Source organism: Canis aureus, chromosome 7, assembly GCF_053574225.1.
Source record: "Canis aureus isolate CA01 chromosome 7, VMU_Caureus_v.1.0, whole genome shotgun sequence".
NCBI lineage: Eukaryota > Metazoa > Chordata > Mammalia > Carnivora > Canidae > Canis > Canis aureus.
The window spans coordinates 68,471,646-68,495,593 of record NC_135617.1 but is presented as its reverse complement, the minus strand read 5'-3'; the positions used below and the strand labels follow the sequence as shown (position 1 = coordinate 68,495,593).

Sequence of the window (23,948 nt, the reverse complement as noted above, 5' to 3'; positions counted from 1 at the left end):
TTTTCTCGTGTCAGCACGTATATACTGACTGTTCTCATTCTTTAGAATGCCTTGCCTCACTTTAGATCCTGAGTCAAGCCCTTATATTTTTTTCAGGTTTTTTCATGCACATTCTCTCATTTATTCCATAAAAATAACCAGTTTACAGGGTTTTTCACCCACATTCTCCCATTTATTCCATAAAAATAACCCTCTCAGGTTAGGGAGAGGGCAAGTGACATCTCTACTGTACATAGGGGTTAGGTTATTTACTAGAGATTTTGCAGCTTAATCTGTTTGAAGTCTAGGCTTTACACATATGGGTCAGTTGCATGTGTGAATAAAATTGAGATCTTTGACATTAAGATTTCATGTTAGCCACATCCATAATACTATTTTTGTCTGTGGTGCTTGGGCCCTTAGGAACATGGTGTATGTAGGACCTGGAATCTCATAATAAATTTCATTTGAGGTGTTCATCCCTTTTGCAGGTATTAACTTCCATATATTGAAATTTTTGTCATTTTAATTTCCTTAAAACAACGGTAGTCATCTTAAATACCTTTAGATTAAATGAATTCAGTCAATTTGTATCTTTATACTGTTGATACTTTCAATAGTTACCTTAAGTAATGAAGTTTGTCACTAATTGGATTTCTGAAAATGTTATTAAGAGTCTTTCAGTTAACTGCCTCTACTCCTTGCCCTCTGGGACTTATTTTCTACCTAGAACGTAGTGCCTTTCTCTCTCAGCCCTTTTTATTAGTTTCCTATGACCCTGGTGAGAAAGAAAAGGAGCAAGACAGAATGAATGAGGAGTAGGGAATGTGAAGCAGGGCAGAAATAAGAGAGTATGAGCTATGGGGGAGTCATCTTATTCATGAATGAGAAAAATAGTGGGGAGAGCATATTTCAAGAAGTTGCATATAGCACAGTGGTTAAGATTTTGGAGTTAAACCCAGTGTCACCCATTCTAGCTCTATACCCCCGGTTAAGTTATTTACCTCTCAACTTGTCAGTTTCCTAGGACTCCCTTTTAGAGTTCTGGTGAAAAGTAAATAGTTATTTAATCCGCTTAATTAAAGTCTACTTGGGTCAAGGTAAACATTTAATGTTTGCTGTTGTTTCTAGGCCTTTTAGAGTCAAAATTAAAGAAATGGGTCTCAAAGTCTGGATGGAGTAAAGTGACCATATAATTTATTGTCCAGGTCAGGATGCTGTTAATAATTATTCTGGGACAACAGATATAAGTCAAGATTTATGATTTCTCTAAGGCAAGGCATCTTTGTCCTCAAATGTGACTGATTAAGGTACCCTACCTTCCCACCTCAGCCCAGTGAAGCCCCTGGACTTTGACAAGCCAGGGAGCAAATCATTCTAATAAGCACTTATTCAGACACACACACAGACACACACACAGACACACACACACACACATTTTCACTAAACAAGAGAAGAAATAGTGCTTTTTCTTTCTAGGTAACATGTTATCTTAGGGTGGAATGAATCTGCATGCATATGTAGTAAAATTTGTGCAGTATTTTTTTTTTTAAGATTTCATTTATTTATTCATGAGAGACACACACAAACACAGAGACAGAGGGAGAAACAGGCTCCATGCAGGGAGGGACCCCAATGTGGGACTCGACCCCGGGTCTCCAGGATCACACCCTGGGCCGAAAGCGGCGCTAAACCACTGAGTTACCCGGGCTGCCCTGTGCAGTATTTTTTTACCTAAGAAATCACTTGGCAGGGGCGCCTAGGTGGCTCAGTCGGTTAGGTGTCTGCCTTTGGCTCAGGTCGTGATCTCAGGGTCATGGGGCCAAGCCCCCACATCAGGCTCCCTGCTCAGAGTCTGCTTTTCCTCTCCCTCCCTGCTCAGTCTCTCTCTCTCTCTCTCTCTCTCTAATAAATAAAATATTTAAGAAAGGAAAGAAGGAACTTGACAGAAGATATTTGAGTTCTTATAGTCTCTATAATCTAAAAATTACCATACTTTTCTTTGAGTAGCTAGTCCCCCCTCATGCCATTAGATGTAGATTTCTCTTAATCTTTGAGCTTGCAGCGTGTGGCAGGTGCACTGCTTTCTTGGCAGTGAGTATATAGTGGTAAGCATAGTTGTTTGTATTCTAGTGAGAAAGACAGTCAAATAGTGACAAATACAGAACTCCACAAACTGAAATTGGAGTAATAAGGGCAAAGTAAAAGAAGCTCTATAAGTAGCTCATGAAGAGCCAGTCTTGCCTGGCCTGGGAAGAAAAGAAAGGAGTTCCCTGAGGAGGAGAGCTTTGCTCAAGCTGGATAGGAATTAAAGAGGTCAGTTGGAATGGGGAGTTGAAGAGGAGGGACAAAGGAGCCTGGCCTTCTAGGACAGGAGACCCTGAGTGGAAGAATGCAGAAAACCATGAAGTGTCTGCTTTTACAAGATCACCTTGGCTGCAGTGTGATCACACATTCTCCCTGCTGTCTGCAAATCCTGCTCATCCCTTTTCTTGCTAATGGAATGCCATTCATCCCAGCCTTCTTCCCTTAGCGTTTGCACAGTTCTTTATTTATTTTTTTTTTAGAAGATTTATTTATTTATTTTTTTTATGATAGACACAGAGAGAGGCAGAGACACAGGAGGAGGGAGAAGCAGGCTCCATGCCGGGAGCCCAACGTGGGACTCGATCCAATCCGGGGACTCCAGGATCACGCCCTGGGCCAAAGGCAGGCGCCAAACCCCTGAGCCACCCAGGGATCCCCCGCACAGTTCTTTTATAACACAAATCACATTGCATTATACTTTTTGTTTCTGTGTCTCTGAAGTTCTTTAGAGCAGGGACTTGGTCTTATTTACTGCAAGGTACCTAGAAAAGCACAATGGCATTTCTCTTTCTTCCTTCTGGGCTCCAGATACTATGTAGTTGCTGCTTGGGAAGGTGGCACGAGACAGGCACAGTCCCTGCTGTCATAGAGCATACAGTGTGACAGCTGTTTGTCTTGCTCAGGGACTGAACGCATTGACTGATTCGCCAGTTCGAATCAGAATTTTGAACTCTAGAGGTCATTTTCATGCAGTTTAGTACTAACTTTTCTTGCAGCTATGGAACAGAAACAGTGTTAAGAAGCCATGTCAAGGTAAATTGAATCAAATAAAAGATAAGGGCCCCAAAGTAATAGTGTAAACCATGGGGGAGCTATGGCTTGGAAAAATTTCATTTATACATCAATCCTTCTGAATACATTATAGTAACAGCAGAGAACTCCTTTAGTGGCGTTCGCTTCATGGCAGCATACCTCCTAGGTGTCATGTCCAAGTCCACAGTGAGACAGCAGTTTCATTGTGCACCCCCTCATGCTGCCAGCTCAGATTCTGGCCCCCTGCTGTAGACATTGGAGGCAGTGCTAGGCTTACCTCAGAAAGTAGCCATTCTTGCAGTGAATGTCCAAGGACTGTCTCCCTGCCATAATGCAACTTGCTGACATGTGTGTGTATGTGGTCTAGAAGCAGAAGGGCCCCGAATAGAATGCCATAGAGAGCAACACTGGGCGTAACCAGTGTGTCTCTTCTGAACACCGTTGTTCTTGGCAGAAGGCAAAGGAGCACTCTTTGCTGGCTTTGTGGACCAAGGAGGCCATCCTTCCAAGGTAGAGGGTGTCAGTCATGTCAGCTGGGAAGTTAAAAGGAAGCATTGCCTTTCTGCTGGTGTTTCTCCCTCATGAGGGAATAAAGCCTTCAAGGTCACTGCCTCTCATTGTGCTCAAAACATAAAACACATGGCCACAAAAAGCCACAGTTACCAGAATTATACATTTCATAGTTTATTAGGGCTTATCCAATCTGTCATGTAGTGTCAGAATTGTTTCTGACGTTTTTACCAGAAGGCCATTTACACACACCTGAGTTCCTTTCCGGTAACCATTTCCAGCTCATAGCCCTCTGTAGCTGTATCATCCATATTTTGGATTATTATGCTTATTGCTGTTGTTTCTGGATTTTTAACTTTTAGGCATCCTCTGTCAGTCTTTGTTGTGAAGAGGTTTTAGCCTTTTTGCACTGTGTTAATCCACTGCCTCTTCACCCATCAGATAGTTCACAATTTTTAGTTATAGCAGTAACTAATGTTTATGTTGATATTATAATGGCTGTTAATATTATTCACCTGCTGGCCCAATTAGCATACTACAATCTGATTTTTTTTTCCTATACAGTCCACTAACTACCTATCTTGTCAGTCTTCTAGTTTCCTATGCCCAGCTCATTCTTAATTCCCAAACTACAACCATATTTTTTAAATCCTTAAATGCTATTTTCCACATCCCGGGCAGACATATCTGTAGATCTTATCAGTTTCTTTTTCTCCTACAGGCAGGCCTCTGGAGCCCTGCGTCCTTTAGCCACGCTTGAGGCTTGCTGCATGGCTGATCCCCTTTGCCTTTTTTTTTTGCCCCATTTCCTGGATGTCTGTTTTCCCCTTTCTTGGTTTGCTCATTTATTTGGTAAAGCATATCCTCGAGTTGCTTCCTGATAAAAGGTGTGTGGGAGGTAAAATTTGAGACCCGGCATGTCTAAAAATAACTTTATTCTCTTCTCATACTTGTCTGATAATTTGTCTGCTATAGAATTCTAGGTTGGAAATCATTTCACCTCTTGAATTTTGAAATCATCACTCTTTTGTCTTATGGCTTCCAGAGATACTATTGAAAATTCTGATGCCACTCGATCCTTTGTGTGCCAACTGTTTTTTATTCCTGGAAAATGTATTCTCTTTATTCCATGACTTCTGAAATGTATTCAGAAATTTCACAGTGTTCCTTGGGGATGGGTCTTTTTAAAAATTATTCATTGTACTGAGCATAGGATGGACTCTCAACTGGAAGTTCGTATCCTTCAGTTCTAGGAGAATCTCTCAAGTTTTGTCTTTGATAATATTCTCCTTTCTGCTTTTCTCTTCTCTCTGGAACTCTTGGTCTTATAATCTGCTTATCTTTTCTCTTGTATTTCCCATCTTTTTCTTTGGTTACACTTTTTGTGAGACTTACTCAGATGTATCTTCTAGCTCTTTATTTCTGCTGTCCTTTTTTAGTTGCCAAAAACTTTGCACTGATTATTGCAGTTTTTTTCTGGTCCTGTTTTTGTGTGATAATAGTTTGTTGTTGCTGCTATTGTTTTGGGTTGAGATTTTATTTGGTTTTCTGATTTCTATTCCTTTGAGTCCCTTTATTCTGTTTTGTGCTGTTTAATTTCATGTTAAACACCCTCCTCAAATGTCTTTGGTTGTCATTTTCATTTAAGAGCAAGTCACTAAAGAACCAATTGCATGGTCTGTATAGAGGTGGGAAGAACTTGACAAGGATAGGTTTTATATCATATAGAGTGATTGGGCAGGAACCCACCTGCTTTGATGGGGAATCCCCCAAAGTCAGGATCTGTTGAATTTTTCCATGGAGTCCTTTGGCTTCTGCAGGAAAGACTCTTCCAAGTTTCTGTTTGGGGATGGGAGTGGGGCTGCCAGCATTCTGGGAGCAGAGCTGAGATCACATCCTTCAGGATATAGACTTCCTTTTAGGGTTTCTGTTTTCAGTACCGTGCTTCTCTGCCTTCTGCTGTTCCTGATGTCCCCACCTCTGGAGCTCATCTAGTTCAATTTCTTCACAGAACAGATCTACCTTCTCCTGCCTGGATACAGGGAGTAACCATCTACTGGCTGCCCTAGATGTAACCAGAGATGTAATGCTCTAACACCTCCATATAAACAGAATTTGTATCAAGTTCTTGTTTTTAACTGCTCCTTACCCCTGGCTTCATGTACCACCTGGTATCTCTAATCCCTGAGCCTTCCCAGGCTATGTATGTGTGAAGGCAAAAAAGGCATCCCCTTTTATGGCCACGGGGATTCACTTTCTCAGTTCTGCTAACTTCTATACTTTTCATTTTCCAAAAAATGTTGACATTTTATGTTCACTGTTCTCTTTCTCCTGTCCCTTGTTGGTTTTTACTTGCATTTTAATGGGGTTCAGGAGTGAGCAGAAATAAAATACATGTTCAGTTTTTCACCCTTAACTTGATTTTAGGGGAGGTTGCACTGTTTCTGGAGTTATGTGTCTAATTGCTTCATGTTGGTGAGCTGTGTCTTTTTCCAAAGATCACAAGCTTCTTTGACATTGGGGATGATTTCAGGGGCTCCTTGTTACCTCTTCGTTTAAACCTTAATAGTTAAGTATGTAGAAGGCATTTTAGTGAGGATGTGTCAAATTTGAGTAAGATGAAGTCTTTTTAAAATTAGACTGGCTTTGGATAATGTTTCATTATGTTGAAAAACTGCCAGCCCCACTTCAAGTTCAGAGAGAAATATGCCTTTGCTAGGATAACTGAAAGAGGAAAACAGCAAAGGCCTTTGGCAGAAAAACTGCTATTTAGACCTTAATGACTTCATGAAACTGTATGGAAAACTGCTCAGAACCTCTTACCCCTCATGTTTATTGCCATTGCTCTCTCTTCATAGAGCTGTGCTAGAGAAGGCCCTTTCCTGGCTTAGCACTCTGAGAGCCTTTGACCTCCTGAGAATTAGCACAGGAGGTGGACAGAGCTCCAAGTTGTTTCAACAGTCAAGTTCAAGATCCTGGAGAAACTGGGAAAAACATGCACTGACAGTCAAACATGGGATTTTGTTTCAGGGCTGCATGAATTAGCTGTATGATGATTAGCAGGTCATTCGAACTTCAGTTTTCTTACCTATAAAGATGGAAATAACACTCTGTACTTTGGTACTCCATAATATGGTTGTAGGGGTCAAATGTGGGGAACACACATGCAGGTAAACACTTGAACATGATCATTTTAAATTAATTACGTAACCAACACAGGGCATTCGGGACCCTCATCGACCCACCTGCTGACTAGACATCTATGTGTGGGAGTCCAAATCCATTTCAACCCTGAATAATCTGGTTCAAACTTTCTCTCCCTCCCCTCTTTTCTTCTCCCCTACCTGACAACATCACCATCACAAAACAAAGTGACCCTGGTTTTCCTCCCGAATTTACTCTCATTTGGCTCTTAATTTTTCCCTTCTCACCCACCCTCATGCTCCTACCCTGATTTAGCCACCAGATTTTCTTTTCATTGATTCTATCCTTTTTCCTCTGTCCTCCTTATGACTGCCTTCATTCAGGTCCTCACTTCATGCCTGAATTGCTAACTTCCAGCCAGGCTCCCTGGATCTAGTCACACACTTCTTCCTCTCCATCATCTACACAACTGCTTAGCATAATGATTTTTTTTTTTTTCAAATTCTGAAATATATAAGACCATCACAACAGCATGGTAAATAGCAAGTTAGCTGTTGAGGTTCCCATCTCCTAGCTGTTAACAGAAGGATTTCTCTAAAACATACATCTGATTCTCCTCAAAACTTCAGTAGTTTCCGTGACCTTTCATAGCTGGCTCTGCCTGCCTCTCCATGCTTGCATTCACCATCCTTTCACTTCTGTGCTCCGGCCACTTCCAGTTACTTGTGTTGCCCCAGCAAACTGGGGCAACTTGGGAGACCGTGAATTGAGGTGTTTCCTCTTTGTTTCTTCTGTCTGGCAGATTCCTTCTCAACATTAAGGCTCTCTCCAAGGATCTTCTCTTCTGTAAAGCCTCTCATATTTCCATTTCCCTATAAGCTGCCCTTTGCGTATGTATGTAAGCTACTTCCTTCCCAGAATGTCACACACTGTTCAGTATTGTCATTTGTTTACTTGTGTGACTTCCCCAGTCTACTCAAGGATGGAGACTCTGTAGCACCCTGGCGTATGGAAGATAGTGCATAAACATTTATTGAATTAAACTGGATTGAACACTGCTGGCGCATCGAGATGCCATTATTTGTGTAAAGTAAGCAGTCAAGTAGCTGGGCAGCCACACGAAGCAAGCTTACTGCCAGCAGAGACCACTATGGGGTATCATTGGGTCTTGAGACCTGATTCCATGGAGTAGTCACAGATGAAAATGTGCTGGGTACTTTGGTGCTAACTATGGTTCTTCTCTCTCTGTACTTTATGGACAGACATCTCAAATGCAGTATTCTTATGGTCCCATCAAGAGACTGTTGCCATTTTTAATGATTAGGTGTAGCAAGTCTGTTACTGCAAAGAGACCTTGTCTATTTAGGTAGCAGGTTGGTAAAAACCCAGTGTTAGAAGTTGCATAGTGGTGGCCCCAAGTCAATTCCCTGCATAGTTCTGTGCTCTTGGAAACATGAGGGATTTCCCTAAAGAGCTTAAAATATATGGTGCAGGGCAGCCCGGGTGGCTCAGCGGTTTAGCACCACCTTCAGCCCAGGGCCTGATTCTGAAGACCCAGGATCGAGTCCCACATCAGGCTCCCTGCATGGAGCCTGCTTCTTCCTCTGCCTGTGTCTCTGCCTCTGTGTGTGTGTGTGTGTGTGTCTCATGAATAAATAAAATCTTTAAAAATATATATATATGGTGCAGATGAGCAGCATAAAGAATTCACAATAGTTCAAGGTCAAAAATGATAAATGCCGTGGTGAAGCTGCCATAGATGATCTGGAAAATCTGAGGTGAGTGAGATTAATATCAGCCAGTGCAGTCAGGAAAGGTGTCATGGGCGAGGGCACATTTGAATGGGCCACTTTCTGTACTGGATAGAGTGTCTCCATGTATTTTCTGTTCTTACTTGATTTCACAGAGACTTCCGGTTTTTGCCTGAGTTTTGCTAGGTCTGAAGAGCGATATGTAGCTTTAAATATGGATGTCATCGGGGATCCCTGGGTGGCTCAGCAGTTTGGTGCCTGCCTTTGGCCCAGGGCGTGATCCTGAAGACCCAGGATCGAGTCCCGCATTGGGTTCCCGGCATGGAGCCTGCTTCTCCCTCCTCCTGTGTTCTCTGCCCCTCTCTCTCTCTCTCTCTCTCTCTCTATCATAAATAAATAAATCTTTAAAAAAAATAAATATGGGTGTCATCAATGGACCTCTTAATTCAAATTGAAGGAACTCTGATTCCCTTTTAGAGATTTTGTGTTTGATCCCCATGGTTTGGACTTATTTTGAAAGTGCTCCCCCTCTCCTTTAGTGTGGACTTTGTGTCTTTCCCCAAGCCTGATGTATAGTAGGTGCTTATGGTTACTTCGCTGACCTTAACTCACCTGGGTGGCCTCTGTGAGCCTGATCCCTGCGCTCAGAGCCCCCTGCACTCAGAGCCCCCTGCTCCTCCTTGCTCTCCAGTTACACATCAAGCCTGCTCCTTCTCAGGCTGTTTGCATATGATGTTCTCTCTACCTGTCCTCCCCAACACACACACTGCACCTTTCTTCCCTTCATTCACATCTCTTCTCCGAGGTTCACCTTCTTAATGGGGTCTTTCCTGAGCCTGTCAGCCTTATTTAAACTGTCAGCCTGTCACATTTTATTCTCTTACTTTGCTTTGTTTCTTTATGGTACTTATCATTACCCACCACCATATTTCTATTTATTTGTTTATTTGCTCACTCTACCTCCCTCTAGATTCAAGATCCATGAAGGCAGAGACTTTGTCTTTTCCCATTTGCATTTCCAGGCCATGGAACAGGGCCCGGCACATAGAGGCCCACTTCACTTATCTATTGAATACATGCAAAGTAGCCTCATGAGCAGGCCCTCCGTCAGCACCTGTCCCACTGTAGAGAGTGGACTGTGTCTATATGGCTGGCCTGTTCTTCTTCATCACTACTTCCAGAGCCAGCATGCCACCTGCCATGGATCAATGTGTAGTCAGTTTGTAAATGGATGGAGAGAGGCCTTTCAGGTGGGACTCAAAGGCCACAGGTTCTCATCAGCCATATTCTTCCTTGCCCTCTCCAGTGTCTTTAGATGCCATCCCAAATGTAGGCACTTCTGAGTCCCAGAAGGCAAGACTTGCTGTCTGTGTGGTTGGGTTGCTGTGACACAGCTTAGGCTTCTCAACCCTAATACTATTAAACTGGTTCAAACCAGTTCTCGTTTTCATGAGCCAGTTAAGTCCTGGGGAGCCTATCACAGAAGAATTAACAGATGCAGAACAAGATTTGAAGGATTAAGGGACTTGTCCTACAACTGACAAGTGGCAGAGGTAGCTAACTACAGAGCCTCAACTCTTAGCCTGGGTACTATAGTTGCTTCATTCAGGGTCACTGGCACTCTTCTAAGACCCATCAAGGGTAGTGTGAGGGTTTGTTTTACAAATCAAGGGCAGCAATTGCATTTCTGTACGATCTATACAGGTTAGACTTGGTTTCAGAATCTCCTGGACTGTCCCTCTGTCACGCCACCCATTTTCTTGGTGCATTGTATTTTGCTTTTGTTTATTGGTGAACAACCCTTTGGTATTTACTATCAGAAAAACCTAATAGGACAGCTGTGATAGAGAGGAAGACCCAGACTGTAAATAGCTCTTTCTTGGGCTGCCATAAAGGAAGAAACTTGGGTGGAGGGGGATGTTACTACCATCCTGTGTGAAGCGAAAATTCTAAGCAGAGAGATTCAGTTCTCTGTTTTCATTTAGATGTTATTTAATATATTCCCCATTCGCCCAAATTTCTAGATGGATATTCAGAGGAGATGCTAGTTAGGGAAAAAAGCAGGGGAGGCGGGGAAGATCTTATTAGTTGGAGATGTTGCAGCTTTATGCAGGGAAGTCTTTTTCTTTCTTCCTTGTCCTTTGGAATTGTTTTTAGGGATATACAAGGGTAACCACCTCTAGACCAGAGACATGGAGGTAGGTGTTAGAGAGTGAAAGAAAGCTTGCTCAGTCCTGCCTTTCTGTTAAAAGCATGGGCAGTTTAAGTCTTATATTCAGGTTATTTTGGGACCTGGACTGAGATCATTGTGGAGCTAACAGGTTCCTGAACGAGTCCTCAGAGCCCACAGACCTGTGCTCCTGACCACCTGACCCAGTACTGGTATTTTCTTTTTCCCAACTCCTGTTGGTTTATTCCAGTCATCTTGCTGTTGGATTGTTATTCCAGCCTTGTACTACGACATCTTTATGTCCTCTTGTCATCCCAGTTAGGTCATAAAGTCCTTGTGTGGCCAAATGCCAGACTCCAAATGTGAAGTTTGGGATCTGCCACCGATTTGGGGCCAATTATTTGTTTTTTGATTCTAAGTGTGTCATCTATTTCTTAATAGAATGACGATGTTTTGTCTGGTGGGTCACTTTGAAAATGAGTATGAGTATGAAAATCATACATCCTAGATTTCCAGACCCATTTCACTTTCTATCATTCTCATTGTCAGGTACAGGCATACAATTTTTGGTTTAGAAAATGAGGTTATCATATACATGTGACAAAGAGATATAATTGCTTTTAATTCTTTGCTTGGAAAGTGCTGTACGAATCCAAGCTCAATGGAGGAGAGGGATGCCAGGATGTACCTCAGGCTCCTGACGCTGTTACCAGCATCCTTAATTGACAATCAACAAATAACCTGGATACTAAAGCATACGTATCTTCTCTTTTCACTTAAAATTTATCTTAAGATTTTAAACCTAATGTAGACATGCTCATTAAAGTGACCCAGGTCACACATATATAACCACTTATTATTAACAGTTCTCTTTTCCCTGTGCATAGTTTCTTTCCCCTCTTTTAAAAAATTATTAGTATAAAAACACATGAATGCATTTCTCATTGTGTTTTAAACAGTGTGTTGAAATACAGAGCAGAACATGAGAATCTCTCTTCACCATCTGTAGTGTCCCCCAATACACATTTCCTTACCCTTGGTAACCACTGTCAACTCTTGGCAACCACTTTTCCCATCACTCTCCACCCTATATGTGTATGTACATTCATACTTCTAAAGCAAGGACTCATATTTTGTGTACTACACAATGACTACTTTTTTTTTTTTTTTTTGCTTACCCATAACACAGTATGTTTTGGGAAATTTTTCTGTGTCAGGACACATAGTCCCAACTTGTTTTTTCCCCTTTGTTGTGGTTCTTATTGTTAATGGTTATGTAATAATTCATCATATGGGCATACCTGGTATATAACTGCCCACCTGTTGACAGACATGAAGTTTGTAGTTTTTGCTTTCACAGTGAAGCAGTCCTTTATAAGCAAATATCTTTGTGCATGTGTACAAGTATTTCTGTTGAATAGTTGCCAGGAAGTGGAAATGCTGGCTCAAACTGAATACCTATTTTTGGTTTGGCGGATGCTGCCAAATTGTCTTCCCAGAGGAATTCACCAATTCAAACTCATACCAGTGGTATATAAGAGTGCTTGTTTTCCTGATCTTTATAAATACTGTTATTCTCATTTTATTGTCAGTCTGATTGGTGAAAAGCAGTGTGTGATTAGTTTTTTAATTTTAAGTAATCTCTACACGCAGTGTGGGGCTCAAACTCATAACCCTGAGATCAAGAGTCACATGCTCTACTGACTGAGCCAGCCAGATGCCGTAGAGTGTGATTATTTTAATTTCATTTTTCTAGGCTGTGCCTCTGTAGATCAGACCTTGTCTAATTTCTGCTTTTTAGGAATTCCTCAACATTGTCAGTTACTTGATGAGTCTTTCTCTTTTTCTTGCCTGAATCTACCTGTTTGTCTGTCTTATCATCTATCCATCTGTGGTGTAGGGTGGGACTTGTTTCTATACTTCATAGAACTTTAGATAGGAATGGAGTAAACTTGTGTACTGAATCCAGTATCCTGGTCAGTTTCCCGGATAGTTTCTTTCTATATGGTATTAATAGTTTTGTTTCTTTTTTCTCCTTAACATCATATTATAATCTCTTTTCTTTCTTATTACATAGCAATATAAATTGTGATATCAGTGTGATGTTCTACTATATTCCTTAGTTATTTATCATAATCATTTCTCTATTGATGGACTTTTGGGCTATTTCCAAAATTTATTGTTATAACTAATGCTGTGTCCTACATCTAAGCATAAAGGCTTTGGGCCCAAATGGTTTTACTGGTAATTCTTTATGATTTAGGTGCTCTATGCTAATAATGATTCCTGAATATAGAAATGGGTAGATGGCTGCCCAGCTGATCTGTGACCCAGACCTAATACTAATATCCAATAGCCATACCACAAGAAACAAAAACTTTATTTTTTAAAATATTTTATTAATTTATTCATGAAAGACACACACACACACACACACACACACACACACAGAGGCAGAGACACAGGCAGAGGGAGTATCAGGCTCCATGCAGGGAGCCCGATGCGGGACTCTATCCTGGGATTCCAGGATCACACCCTGGGCCAAAGGCAGGCACCCAACCGCTGAGCCACCCAGGGCCTCCCAAACAAAAACTTTCGATCAGCCTCATTTATGAATGCAGTTGTGAGAATCCTAATTAAAATACTCTTAAGTAGACACTCTTAAGTACAGTTCACCAAGATAGACATAATAGATAATGGCCAAATTAGAGGAATGAAAGAATGGCTCAGTATTAAACCTATTGATAACAACATGTTAGTTGGTTAAATGTAGAAAAACTGGGATTATTGTTACAGATGCAGAAAATGCATTTAAATTAACTATTTTTTTAAAAGTGTTTTTTTTTTTTTTATTTTTAAGTAATCTCTATACCCTATGTGGGGCTTAAACTCACAACCCTGAGATCCAGAGTCACATGCTCTGCTGACTGAGTCAGCCAGGCACCCCTAAATGACTATTTTTAATAACATTTTTAAAAGGAAAAAAAAGATACTTCTGGGGTGCCTGGGTGGCTCAATTGGTTAAGCATCTGCCTTTGATTCAAATCATGATCCCAGGGTCTTGGGATCAAGCCACACATTGGGCTCCCTGCTCCCTGCTTCTCCCTCTTCCTCTGCCTGCTTCTCCCCTATACTTGTGCTCGCTCGCTCTCTCTCTTTCTCTCTCTCTGTGTCAAATGAATAAATAAAATCTTTTTTTAAAAAAATAAGATACTTACTTTACATGTTACAGAGTATCTCAAACCAACTGCCAACAGTAGAGACATTCATTAAAAGCAAGAACAAAACAAGACTGTCCTCTGCTATTTAATATTATTTTGGAAATTCTGGCCAAGGGGCCTCTGGGTGTCAATTGAGCATCTGACTCTTGATTTTGGTTGGGTCCTGATCTCACCATCATGAGATCAAGCCTGCATCGGGCTCACACTGAGCAGGGAGCCTGCTTGAGGTTCTCTCCTTCCCCCCTCTTAAAAAAAAAAAAAAAAGCTGCTCTGGCAGTGCAGTAAGGTGCGAAACAGAGGTAAAAATTAAGGCTTTGAGGATTAAGTTAGATGACACTTCAGCTTTCATAGTACAGTATTTTTTTTAAGATTTTATTTATTCATGAGAGAAACACACACACACACACACACACAGAGACAGAGACAGAGGCAGAGAGAGAAGCAGGCTCCATGCAGGAAGCTCAATGTAGGACTCGGTCTTGGGACCCTGAGATCACACCCTGAGCCAAAGGCAGATGCTCAACCACTAAGCCACCCAGGCATCCCCATAGTTTTTCTGATTCAAATAAAGCATTCAAATTATAGATCTTTTTACTCTTCTTTTTAACAATAAGACATTTACAAAGGAAAGACCCATTGTCTCTTGCATCTTAACACACGTCCTGATGCTTTTATTAATGTGGATTCTTTCATCTTGGTTCTTGCTGGTTAAGTCATCCAGATTATCTGTAGGTCTGTGTTGAAGTCTCTCTTAAGTCTTCGGTCACCAGTGCAGAGCTTGGTATTAAATACCTGTGACTGAATGGTTGATTCTGTGCTATTTTTGATGATCTTTCAATGAACTGTTTTTACAATCCTGGGAGTATTCAGAGGCACAAGTCCCAGACTGAGTGAATAATGTGGTTAAAAATGAGAAGGGTACATGGGGTGCCTGGCTGGCTCAGTTGGTAGAGGGCATGTGACTCCTCTCAGGGTTGTGAGTTTGAGCCCTACGTTGTGGGTAGAGTTTACTTAGAGGAAAATGCACAAAAGAAGATGTAACACTTCAATGGCTTGTCATGGAGCAGAATTCAAACATATGAAGAGAAATGGATTTAATTTTTTAAAAATTAAAAAAAAAAAAAAGATGAGAAGGGTACCGAAGAGCAAGCTCTTAAATGATGACACTATTATCTTGACACCTGACACCCTGTTCAGCAAACAATTGTGTATCCTTGGTGTTGTGCATTTCTGTAGTAAATAGCTACTGTCCTTTATCAGAAGTCATGTGGATGTAACTGGTTTGGTTAAACACCACATAGAATTATTTTCTAAGCGATTAGCTGGCTCTAAATTTGGTTTGTGACTTCAGTCTTTTTTCCCCCCACCTCTATAGCATCTGGAGAGGGCCAAATGTGAACTGTGTTGACAGCACTGGCTATACACCTCTACACCATGCTGCTTTGAATGGCCATAAGTAAGTATTAATGTGCTATATTCTTGTCCTACTCTCTAGAACCCAGGCCTTTTGGTGGTCTTTTTGGGTTTCTATAAAGAATTACCAAGCAGTAGTGTTGAGGAACAGGGGAAAAACAAAACTAAATTCAGTCCAACCAGAGTTTCTGAGTCTCTTTTAGTGTATAATTTAAGCATCCTACTCCACCCCTTAAAAAACTTCAAAAGCTAAGTTTTACCTTTTCTTCTGTTTGTCCTTTTCTACTTGGAAATGGTGCAGGGCTACATGATGATCTGAATATAAAGGTCATATTTGGGCAGCCAGATCATAAAGGTGCTGGATAATCTCTTAGGTAACCAGCACCTTTGTAACCTGAAAATAGATTAAGTGGTCATAAGAAACGTCCCTCCTATTAAAGTAGTTATTTATTTACTCTGTCTTTTTGCTTGCCATTCTTCCCTCGTACAGTTAGCCTTGTAAACAAAGGACCATTTTTAAGGAGAAAAATACCTAAATCATACGGCCTATTTAATTCTCTTAGGTGTTGGTTAGTAGTTGTTGGGTGGGATTTCTACAGAAAGTTTTCTGGAGAAGCTGTGCTTTGGGAGGAAGTCTAAAAGAAGATGACACAGGTATAAATGGTTTGGCAGCCTTTTCCAGAGGGCACTGTCCTCCAAATGAGAGAGAATGTGATGGCTCAGCCCAAGGGCAGGCACTGTAGTGGAGGACATTGAGTAGAATTGCCAGGACTTGGAAGAATGGAAACCAGAGTGCAGTAGTGTAGAGGGTGATAAGGAGAGTTTGAGGCATCATGCTCTAGGAGATACAAAGAAGTTTCATTTTTATAAGGAGGGATTATTGGAACCCTTTTAGATTCTGTTGAGCCAGGAGCAGGGTGCTTGCCACCTTGTGATATTCTGTATCACTTGTACAGTATTTGGCCCAGCCTAATGGACTCTGATGTGCCAAAAAGAGGTGATGATTGTTTCCTCCTACATGAAACTTTTCTGAAATATATCAGATGTGCTCATTATGTCTTCTCTCTGGCCATCTTCGACAAAGCTAACAAGGACTCTGTAGTGAACCCTCCCAACCCACTCAATAACTAGTGGGGTCACCCAAATTAAAGCGAATCTTGAACTTAAGTGACTAGGGCTTGTTAGCCAAGTTTATCTCCAGATGCTGTTTTTGTTTACAGTGGGGGTTTTCTTTGACCCCATGCACATGGAAATAATTATACATTTGTATCTGCTTCATTAGCGGTGTCACCACTAAGAAAGCCAACCCCTTCTTTCTGGATGTATCAAATGATACCATATGTGTCTGGCTTATGTTTGCAGCGACTTTAATTCTGCTCTGCCTGTCTGCTCTTAGCTCCCACATAACCAAATGCTCTGAATGATGTGGTGAATAATGATACTTGTTTTGCATGACTACCTTTATGTAAATTTTATCCCCATATGCTGTTTAAACATCACAAGCAAGGAAACATTGCAAGGTTTAGACAAGGGGACCAGACATATTCAAAATAATGGAATATAGATGGATTGTCTAGAAAACCTAGAGAAATGAGGAGGTGATAGGCAGTATCGGTTTGGCTCAAGATGTTTCAGCTGCATATCAGCAGCTGTACATGTAGCTCATGGAATAAAAGGAGGAGACTGGGTGATGAGCTCAGGTAGAAGGGGGCCAAGTGAGCTAGTATCTGAAAGGGCTTCATGCTGCTCACATGTGAAGCGCTGTTCTGCAAACTCATCATTGATTTTTGCCTTCTAGGGATGTGGTTGAGGTTCTTTTGAGGAACGATGCGCTGACCAACGTGGCTGATTCTAAAGGCTGTTACCCTCTGCACTTGGCAGCCTGGAAAGGAGATGCCCAGATAGTGCGGTTGCTCATCCATCAAGGGCCCTCACACACCAGAGTCAACGAACAGGTTGGAAGGAAGAGAAGTGTTCTTCCATTCGGTGATAGCCCGACCGTGGTGGGCCTAGCACTGTTTCAGTTCCATAGCACAGATCTCAGGGAACCAGCTCTTCCAGGCCCTACAAATGGTTCCCCTCATCCCAGCACTATGCTTGTGAGTGCACCAGGGAGATCTTAAACCCCAAGGATGCATTTTACATGCATTTACATTGTGCAGGTTTGGAGTCATGCTATAATGAAGATCTAAATACCTCACATGCAAAATGGGAAATAATGCAAATCCCGGAAAATTGCCTAGAGGCCATTGCAAACCTGCAGGCTTAATTAATTATACATTGTGTTTAGACCATTCACATGGCAGTGCAACGTTAGCCAGTAAATAGCAATCCTCCCAGTATGTATCAGTGCTCTGTGGACCATGCTGTTGTCTTACCTACATCACAGCTGGCAGAAGTGGACAGACTTGTACCGGGACTGAAAAAGGAACTCACAAAAACATCTGAGTAACCTCAGAGGTCAGAGGTAATTCAGCAGAGTGAAAATCATTTACACTTCAGAGTGTCATGTCAACTTCAGAGTGACCATGCTTTGACAAAGCAGAGATAATTCTTAGAAAATAAAAAAGACAGCATTTGAGCAAAAATACCTTAAAATGGCCATGGATTAGGTACTCTGAGACCATACTTCCTCTTTTTTACATTGATTCCTTTGGAAAAAGTTCTACTTCCATTATGCAAGTTCTAGACAGTCCTCTGATAAAATATCGTTTCCTGTAGTTTGGATCTGAGATCATGTGTCCCTTTGAGAGGAGGTGGGCTTTCTGTGTGTGACAAGCCATTCTGTGTTCCTCTGTGCTCTGAACTAAAGCAGGTACTTTTTTTAGTTGCTTGAATGAGAGAGATGCTGCTCTTTCTCAGTGAGCTCGGGACTATTCTCCTAATGACTTTGCTGAGAGGAGATTGTTACATTACCTGTAGGATTAGATCAAGGTTATTCCTCAAAAAATAGGAAATCACTCTTGCGAGCCCACCTATCAGCAAGGCTATGCACATTCTCATTGAGCTGTTAAGAGCATGACTGACTCAGAAGGGGAGCTTTACTCTGAGTTGTTTAAGAAAATTAAAGCAATGTGCCCAAATCTCTCAATTTGGAGATTGTGTGTTTGTAGCTGTTAATCAGCTTCCCTCTCCCCTCTCAGGCTGTTTTTTCTGGATAGGTAAGCCACAGAAATTTAAGATCATTGATGAGGATGTTTTTAAGAATGAAAATTGTCTCTAGAATTGCAGCTTTAGAATCTAAATGCAGTTTTACTCCTCCTGGCTAAAGTGATTATAATTTCTCCTATCTGGAGGAAATGTACAAGGAGGTTTGCTTTTAATCTAATATTCCTCAATGTTAAACAAACTATTAATGGGTGTTAAACACCCATTAAGTCCTTCTCGTTTAAGAAATTTTCGGCAACCATTTCTAATCCTGTCTTTGCTCACTTTTGCCTTGGAACACAGCTGCTTGGATTTTTGAACCACTTGAGTGTGCTAGCTTGTCCTGCTCACAGCTGCCTCCCCCCTGGAGTATCCTGTTGATAGGTGGGACACCAGCCCAGTGTTCTGAGTATCTGACAGGCAGGTGGGTGGGGCAGGGGCTGGGCAAGACGTTTGCAATAGCTGGAAGAACCTAATGGCTCGAGATAGTAGTACCACATTGATCTATTTAAAAACCATTAATGTGGTTCCAGTTGGATGCTTGGATAAGAGGGGGTGATGAGTGCTGTGCCCTCAAACCTGCCTTCCCCATTAACTTCTTTTCCAGGCACCCAGAAGGCAGATCCGAGTTGTTCTCATGTTGGGCCCCCTCGGAGCTGGGCATTGCTTTGATATATTTCATCCATTTTATCATCACATTTTCTTTTCCTCTCCTTTTTATAGAATACTCTTGAGATCAAAGAATTCAAAAAGTACGGCCCCTTTGACCCTTATATCAATGCCAAGGTGTGTACTTTGCTGCCAGGATTTCTCTGCATCATTTCTCCAAGCTGCGCTCCCTCTTTGGTCCTCTCTGGCTTCTACTCTTGTCCACTCAGGCTCCTCATCATCACCCTGGCTATTGTCTGCTTCGGCCCATCTGCTTTTGGCTTGTCTGGGAATGGGAAAGTGCAGCTTCAGTGGGTTTGGGCTTTATTTTTAAAACCCATGCTAATTCTGGAAAGGTTGGGTGCTTTTCCTAGAATGTCTGAAGAGCTTAGAAATGGCCGAAATGGGGAAAGAGAAGGAACCATAATATACACATAATTTACCATTGTGATTGCTAAATTCATTTAAATTCAAAAAAGAAAAATTCAATTAAGAAATGTCAAACACATTAGCTTTTTAATAAGCATAGAAAAATGGTTAAATTGTACTTGCTGGATTAGCTTTTTTTTTTTTTTTCCTCTGCTTTATTTCTTTTAACGTAGAATCTAATTTTCAATAGCTGGTAGTGGAGATGTTGGGGAAGGGATATGGTGACTCTTGTTTTACTCTTAAAAGCTGTCCCTTGTGACTCCCTCCATATTTCCTAGAGTTCGTGCCTTTCTTCCTAGGACTTGAAAGCCTCAGTTGCTTCTCCCCAGCCATTAGCTTCTCTCACTGCTTGCTCATTCTTGGCCCTTGGAAGGGCTCTGAAATAGAAAAGGAAGTCACAGGGTCAAGCAGGGCACTGGCCTCAAGTCTCCCTCCTTGTGAGGCTGGGGAGAGTAGTGGCCTGGTAGGCCTGGTGATGAACGGCTCAGCCCCTCTGGCCTTGGCCACATCAAGAGGCAGAGCTTGTGCGTTGGTAATGGTTAGCCTCTCTCCTCAGTGCTCTCACCTGCTGGTTTTGATCTGAACCATTCAGGTTGAGGTTTGCTTTTTGGCATCAGTCTGGAGTTTGGTTGAGTCAGTGCATTATTCACATTAGCTCCTTTCCCTTGCTCTGAATATAGTAACCTCAGGGAAGAGAAACATAAGGTACTTCTGCATGTTGCCAGATACAAGGCAGATATTCCTTAAGAAATACTGATTTAGCAAATGGAGCTCCCCGTGGGCTGGATCTCCACAGCTTCTGTGGGCCATTTATTCAGCTGTCTGGCCTTGATGGGAATGGCAGATAAGCAGTTTGGGAATAGTGGAATCCATTAGCTTTTGTTTGGCCCTTTCTCTATAAATTCTGTTTTCTAATATTCAAAATAGGAAGATACTTTGTTTTCTTCTTTTTTGGGACATAGTGTAGTAGAGGAGAAAACTCTTAAATGTCACAGCCTTTCAAGTCAGGCCTAAGTTTGAATTCTGTGCTACTGCTTACTGGTTTTGTTGACTTCTATAAGTTACATTTCTGTAAGCCTCAGTTTCCTCTTCTGTAAAGTGCAGTGTACTATCTGTCTACCTTGCTGGATTAATTTGAAGTTAAAAATAAGAGAATGTACATTAAGTACAACTATCTAGTAACTAGTAATATTTGAAATCTGACTTTTAAAGGGTATATACCTTGTGGTATTTCTGAAACGGCACTTTGGATTTGTTCTTTGTTACTGGTGGGTTGAAGCTTAATGAAACATTGCTCAATTAGTCTATTTAGGGTTTTGTTTTGTGGGGAGGCACCTTGAAGTGATTGTTTTCCCACTCGGTGGTTAGTTCAGTTAGCTTCTAAAGCTCTGATTAAAGGGTAGGCCTTTGGTTCTTAAAAGCACATTTTCTTACCCCTTGATTTCCCACACAAAAAAGAAAATTGGTCTAAATGGAATAAGAGCATACTTCTCTTTCTGAAAATACTGCCCTTTGCCTCCCTCCCACCCCGCAAAGACCAAATGATACAAACTGCACAAAGAGATAAAGTTGTTTGGATTTTACTACAAATGCAAATTCTCCTTGAGCTAGTTTGACTCTAACTTCACTAGGTTTTATCCTAATTTGCAGGTTTTTATTGACCTAGATTGTGTCTGGGAATTGTTTTGTGTGCTAAGTCCATTCAGGCACCTGTAGAAATTAGGAGTTCTGGGAGCAGAGGTGGTTTTCATGAGCTTTCATCTTCTTTGACATATGGAGCCTTTTCTTTTTCAGCAACTCAGCATAAATCAGTCCAAAATGTAGGTCATTCATAGCTAAGGTGCAACTACTAAAATTGTTTATTTGCCCCCTTTAAAAATAATTTTAACTTACTCTGAATATCATAACATGAGCAATAGTCAACTTGGTTTTAGATCTATTTTCCTGCACACTTAAAAATAATTAAGTTTCAGAGCTGGAAGAGACCTGGAAGTTGTCTTGACCAATTGCCTCCACATTCTGGTGAGCTTATCTGGTTGCACCTGAAGCTTTTATAAAACTTTTTATCTTGAAAAAATTTTCAATTTACATAAAGTTGCAAGCATGATTCAGTAGACTGCATTGTACTCTTCACCTAGGTTCACCAGTTGTTAACATTCTATCACATTTGCATGCATGTTTTCTCTCTCAAACATATATGTATATTGTTGCTATAGTTGATGATGAACTGTTTGATACTTAGTCATGACATCATGACTGTTTAACCTTGGAACTTCAGCATGTGTCTCCTAAAAACAAGGGCATTCACTTGTGTAATCACAGTACAGTTATCAAAATCAGAAAATTCAACATTGATAGAATACTAGAATCTAATACAGAATCTGTGTTCAGATTTCACCAGTTTCTCCAATAATATCTTTTAGAGCAATTTTTTTCCTGGCCCAGGATACAACCTAGGATCATATATAATCTGGAACAATTCTTTCACCCTTCTTAGTGTTTCATGACTAAGAAATACAAACATTATGTCTCTGGCTGTGACCGAACCACCAACCTTTCAGTAACAGCTAAACACGCTAACCATTTGCCACAGAGACCCCCAACATTGACAGTTTAGATTCAGGAATGCCACAGGAGTGATGTTATATCCTTCCTTCACGTCACAAGGCACATGATGTCAGTTTGTCTTGCTTTTTACCATGATAGATGATTGCTTGGTCAAGTTGGTACCTGCTAGGTTGGTAAGCATTTTAATAACAATCTTCCTGGGCTTTACCCTCTGAGGTGCTACCTTGGCAGGCCTGGGGTGGGACTTAGTTACTTTTAAGCACTCATGTAATTCCAGGATGAAGCCAGTTTGAGAGCTACTGATCTAGGCCAACTTTCCATCCGGAATAGGAATCCTCTTCTCTCACCTGAAAGATGAGCCATCTACCCTTTGTTTCATCTGGTTGGTTGTTTCTCTTGGTAACGACCAGGCTTACCACTTGGCAGCATCTTTTTGGATTCTACTGATTTTGGTTTCTTATACTTGGCTGATACCTGTCTTCTTAAACATTCCATCTTGTTGGTTAGGGTTCTGCCTTCCAGAGCACTGCAGAGTAAGTCTAACTCTTCTTCCATGTGGACTCTGTTCTCACGTTTCTCCTTTGTCTGCTAAATTTCAGGAGGCCCAGTTTGTCCTTTTGTTCCAATTTTAGTATATTTCTGAAACCTATACCTCTGCTGCTACAGAGATCTCTGTTGTTTCTAACTTAAGTATTTATCAACAGTGGACAAGAGTACAGTTGGGCTAAAATCTAAGCACTGGGAAGTGATGGTTTAGAATAGTTTCAAAAAAAAAAAATAGAATAGTTTCAAGACGAGAAAAGCCACCAAATGTTTCTGTATAGTTTTCTATTGCTTGTAGTTTATGCATATGTTAGATAAATAGACGTAGACAATGCAGAAATATAACGGATTTACACGTTAAATGGGGTCTCCATATGTAAAGTGTATTGGTATCTTTTTTCTTAGAGGTACTAACTGTAGCAAGGAGAAATGAAAGTGAGTATCCTCAAGATGGGCAGGAATGGAGAGTTTGTGCAAAGACCTTGGGGAAAATTGGGGTATTTGATCTTAGTCTCCTTCCTCAGTCCAAATACATAGTAATATGATTCTGGGAACTCTTGAGGTATATGGTGAGCACCTGTGGTGTGACTTGGTAGGTGTGAAAGAGGAAGATTCCAGGTCATGACAAATCTGTACTTCCTTGGAATCCTCCCTTCCTTTGGGTCCCTGAATCAACACTTAGTGGCTTCCTGCCCTGATAGTTGTCCCGTTCAAAGGGGAGCAGGTAGGAAGAGCTCATTATAATGGCCTGTGTTCAATAATCGAGAGATGGGGTCACCACAGACTTCAACTCAAGAGTATTATAGTTACCAGACCAGGTTTGACAAAGACTGAAGCATGAAAAAGATGCTTTCTACACTGTGAATTTGAGTACAACATTCTGCAGAGATGTGGTTAGGCCATTTTTAACAGAAGCAGGAAATTTGTCTGGTAGTGATCAAGACTTTGCTTTCAGTAAGGCAGCTTTGTGGTAGTTGCTTTAGTTCTCAAAAAAAAAAAAAAACAGAAAATTTTTCTTTTCTTTTCTTTTTTTTTTTTCTCCTGCTGGATAGTTTAGAGTTTTACAGTTCTTCAGGCCCTAACGGTATACTACTATTTTTTTTTTAACAAAATCGAGGACAGATTATTCGAGTTGTTGGGAGACAACTTGGATATAAAAGAGACAGCAGTGTCTGCCTCAGAGTAAACAAGTTTTTCTGAATTGGAGTCTTAATAAGAATAAGCTGACTTTCTTGGCCCTGCTGTCATGCTAATCTTGAGATGTAAAATCCTGAGAATCCTCTTAAAACTTCTCTGGGTTGCTGC

At 41.1% G+C, this 23,948-nt stretch overlaps 1 protein-coding gene across 10 annotated transcripts in view; it reads left to right on the top strand.

Annotated features, from left to right (window-relative positions):
* Nucleotides 1–23,948, top strand: part of ANKS1A (ankyrin repeat and sterile alpha motif domain containing 1A) — a 178,684-nt gene that overhangs the window by 57,506 nt on the left and 97,230 nt on the right. For 7 of the 10 annotated variants that reach the window (XM_077904339.1, XM_077904344.1, XM_077904347.1 and 4 more), the window contains exons 2-4: nucleotides 15,271–15,351; nucleotides 17,107–17,263; nucleotides 19,179–19,241. In XM_077904339.1, the coding sequence (XP_077760465.1) occupies nucleotides 15,271–15,351; nucleotides 17,107–17,263; nucleotides 19,179–19,241 (301 nt within the window). Of the gene's footprint in view, nucleotides 1–15,270; nucleotides 15,352–17,106; nucleotides 17,264–19,178; nucleotides 19,242–23,948 lie in introns of those variants that run through there. The other 3 variants (XM_077904341.1, XM_077904345.1, XM_077904346.1) reach the window with 2 other exon arrangements.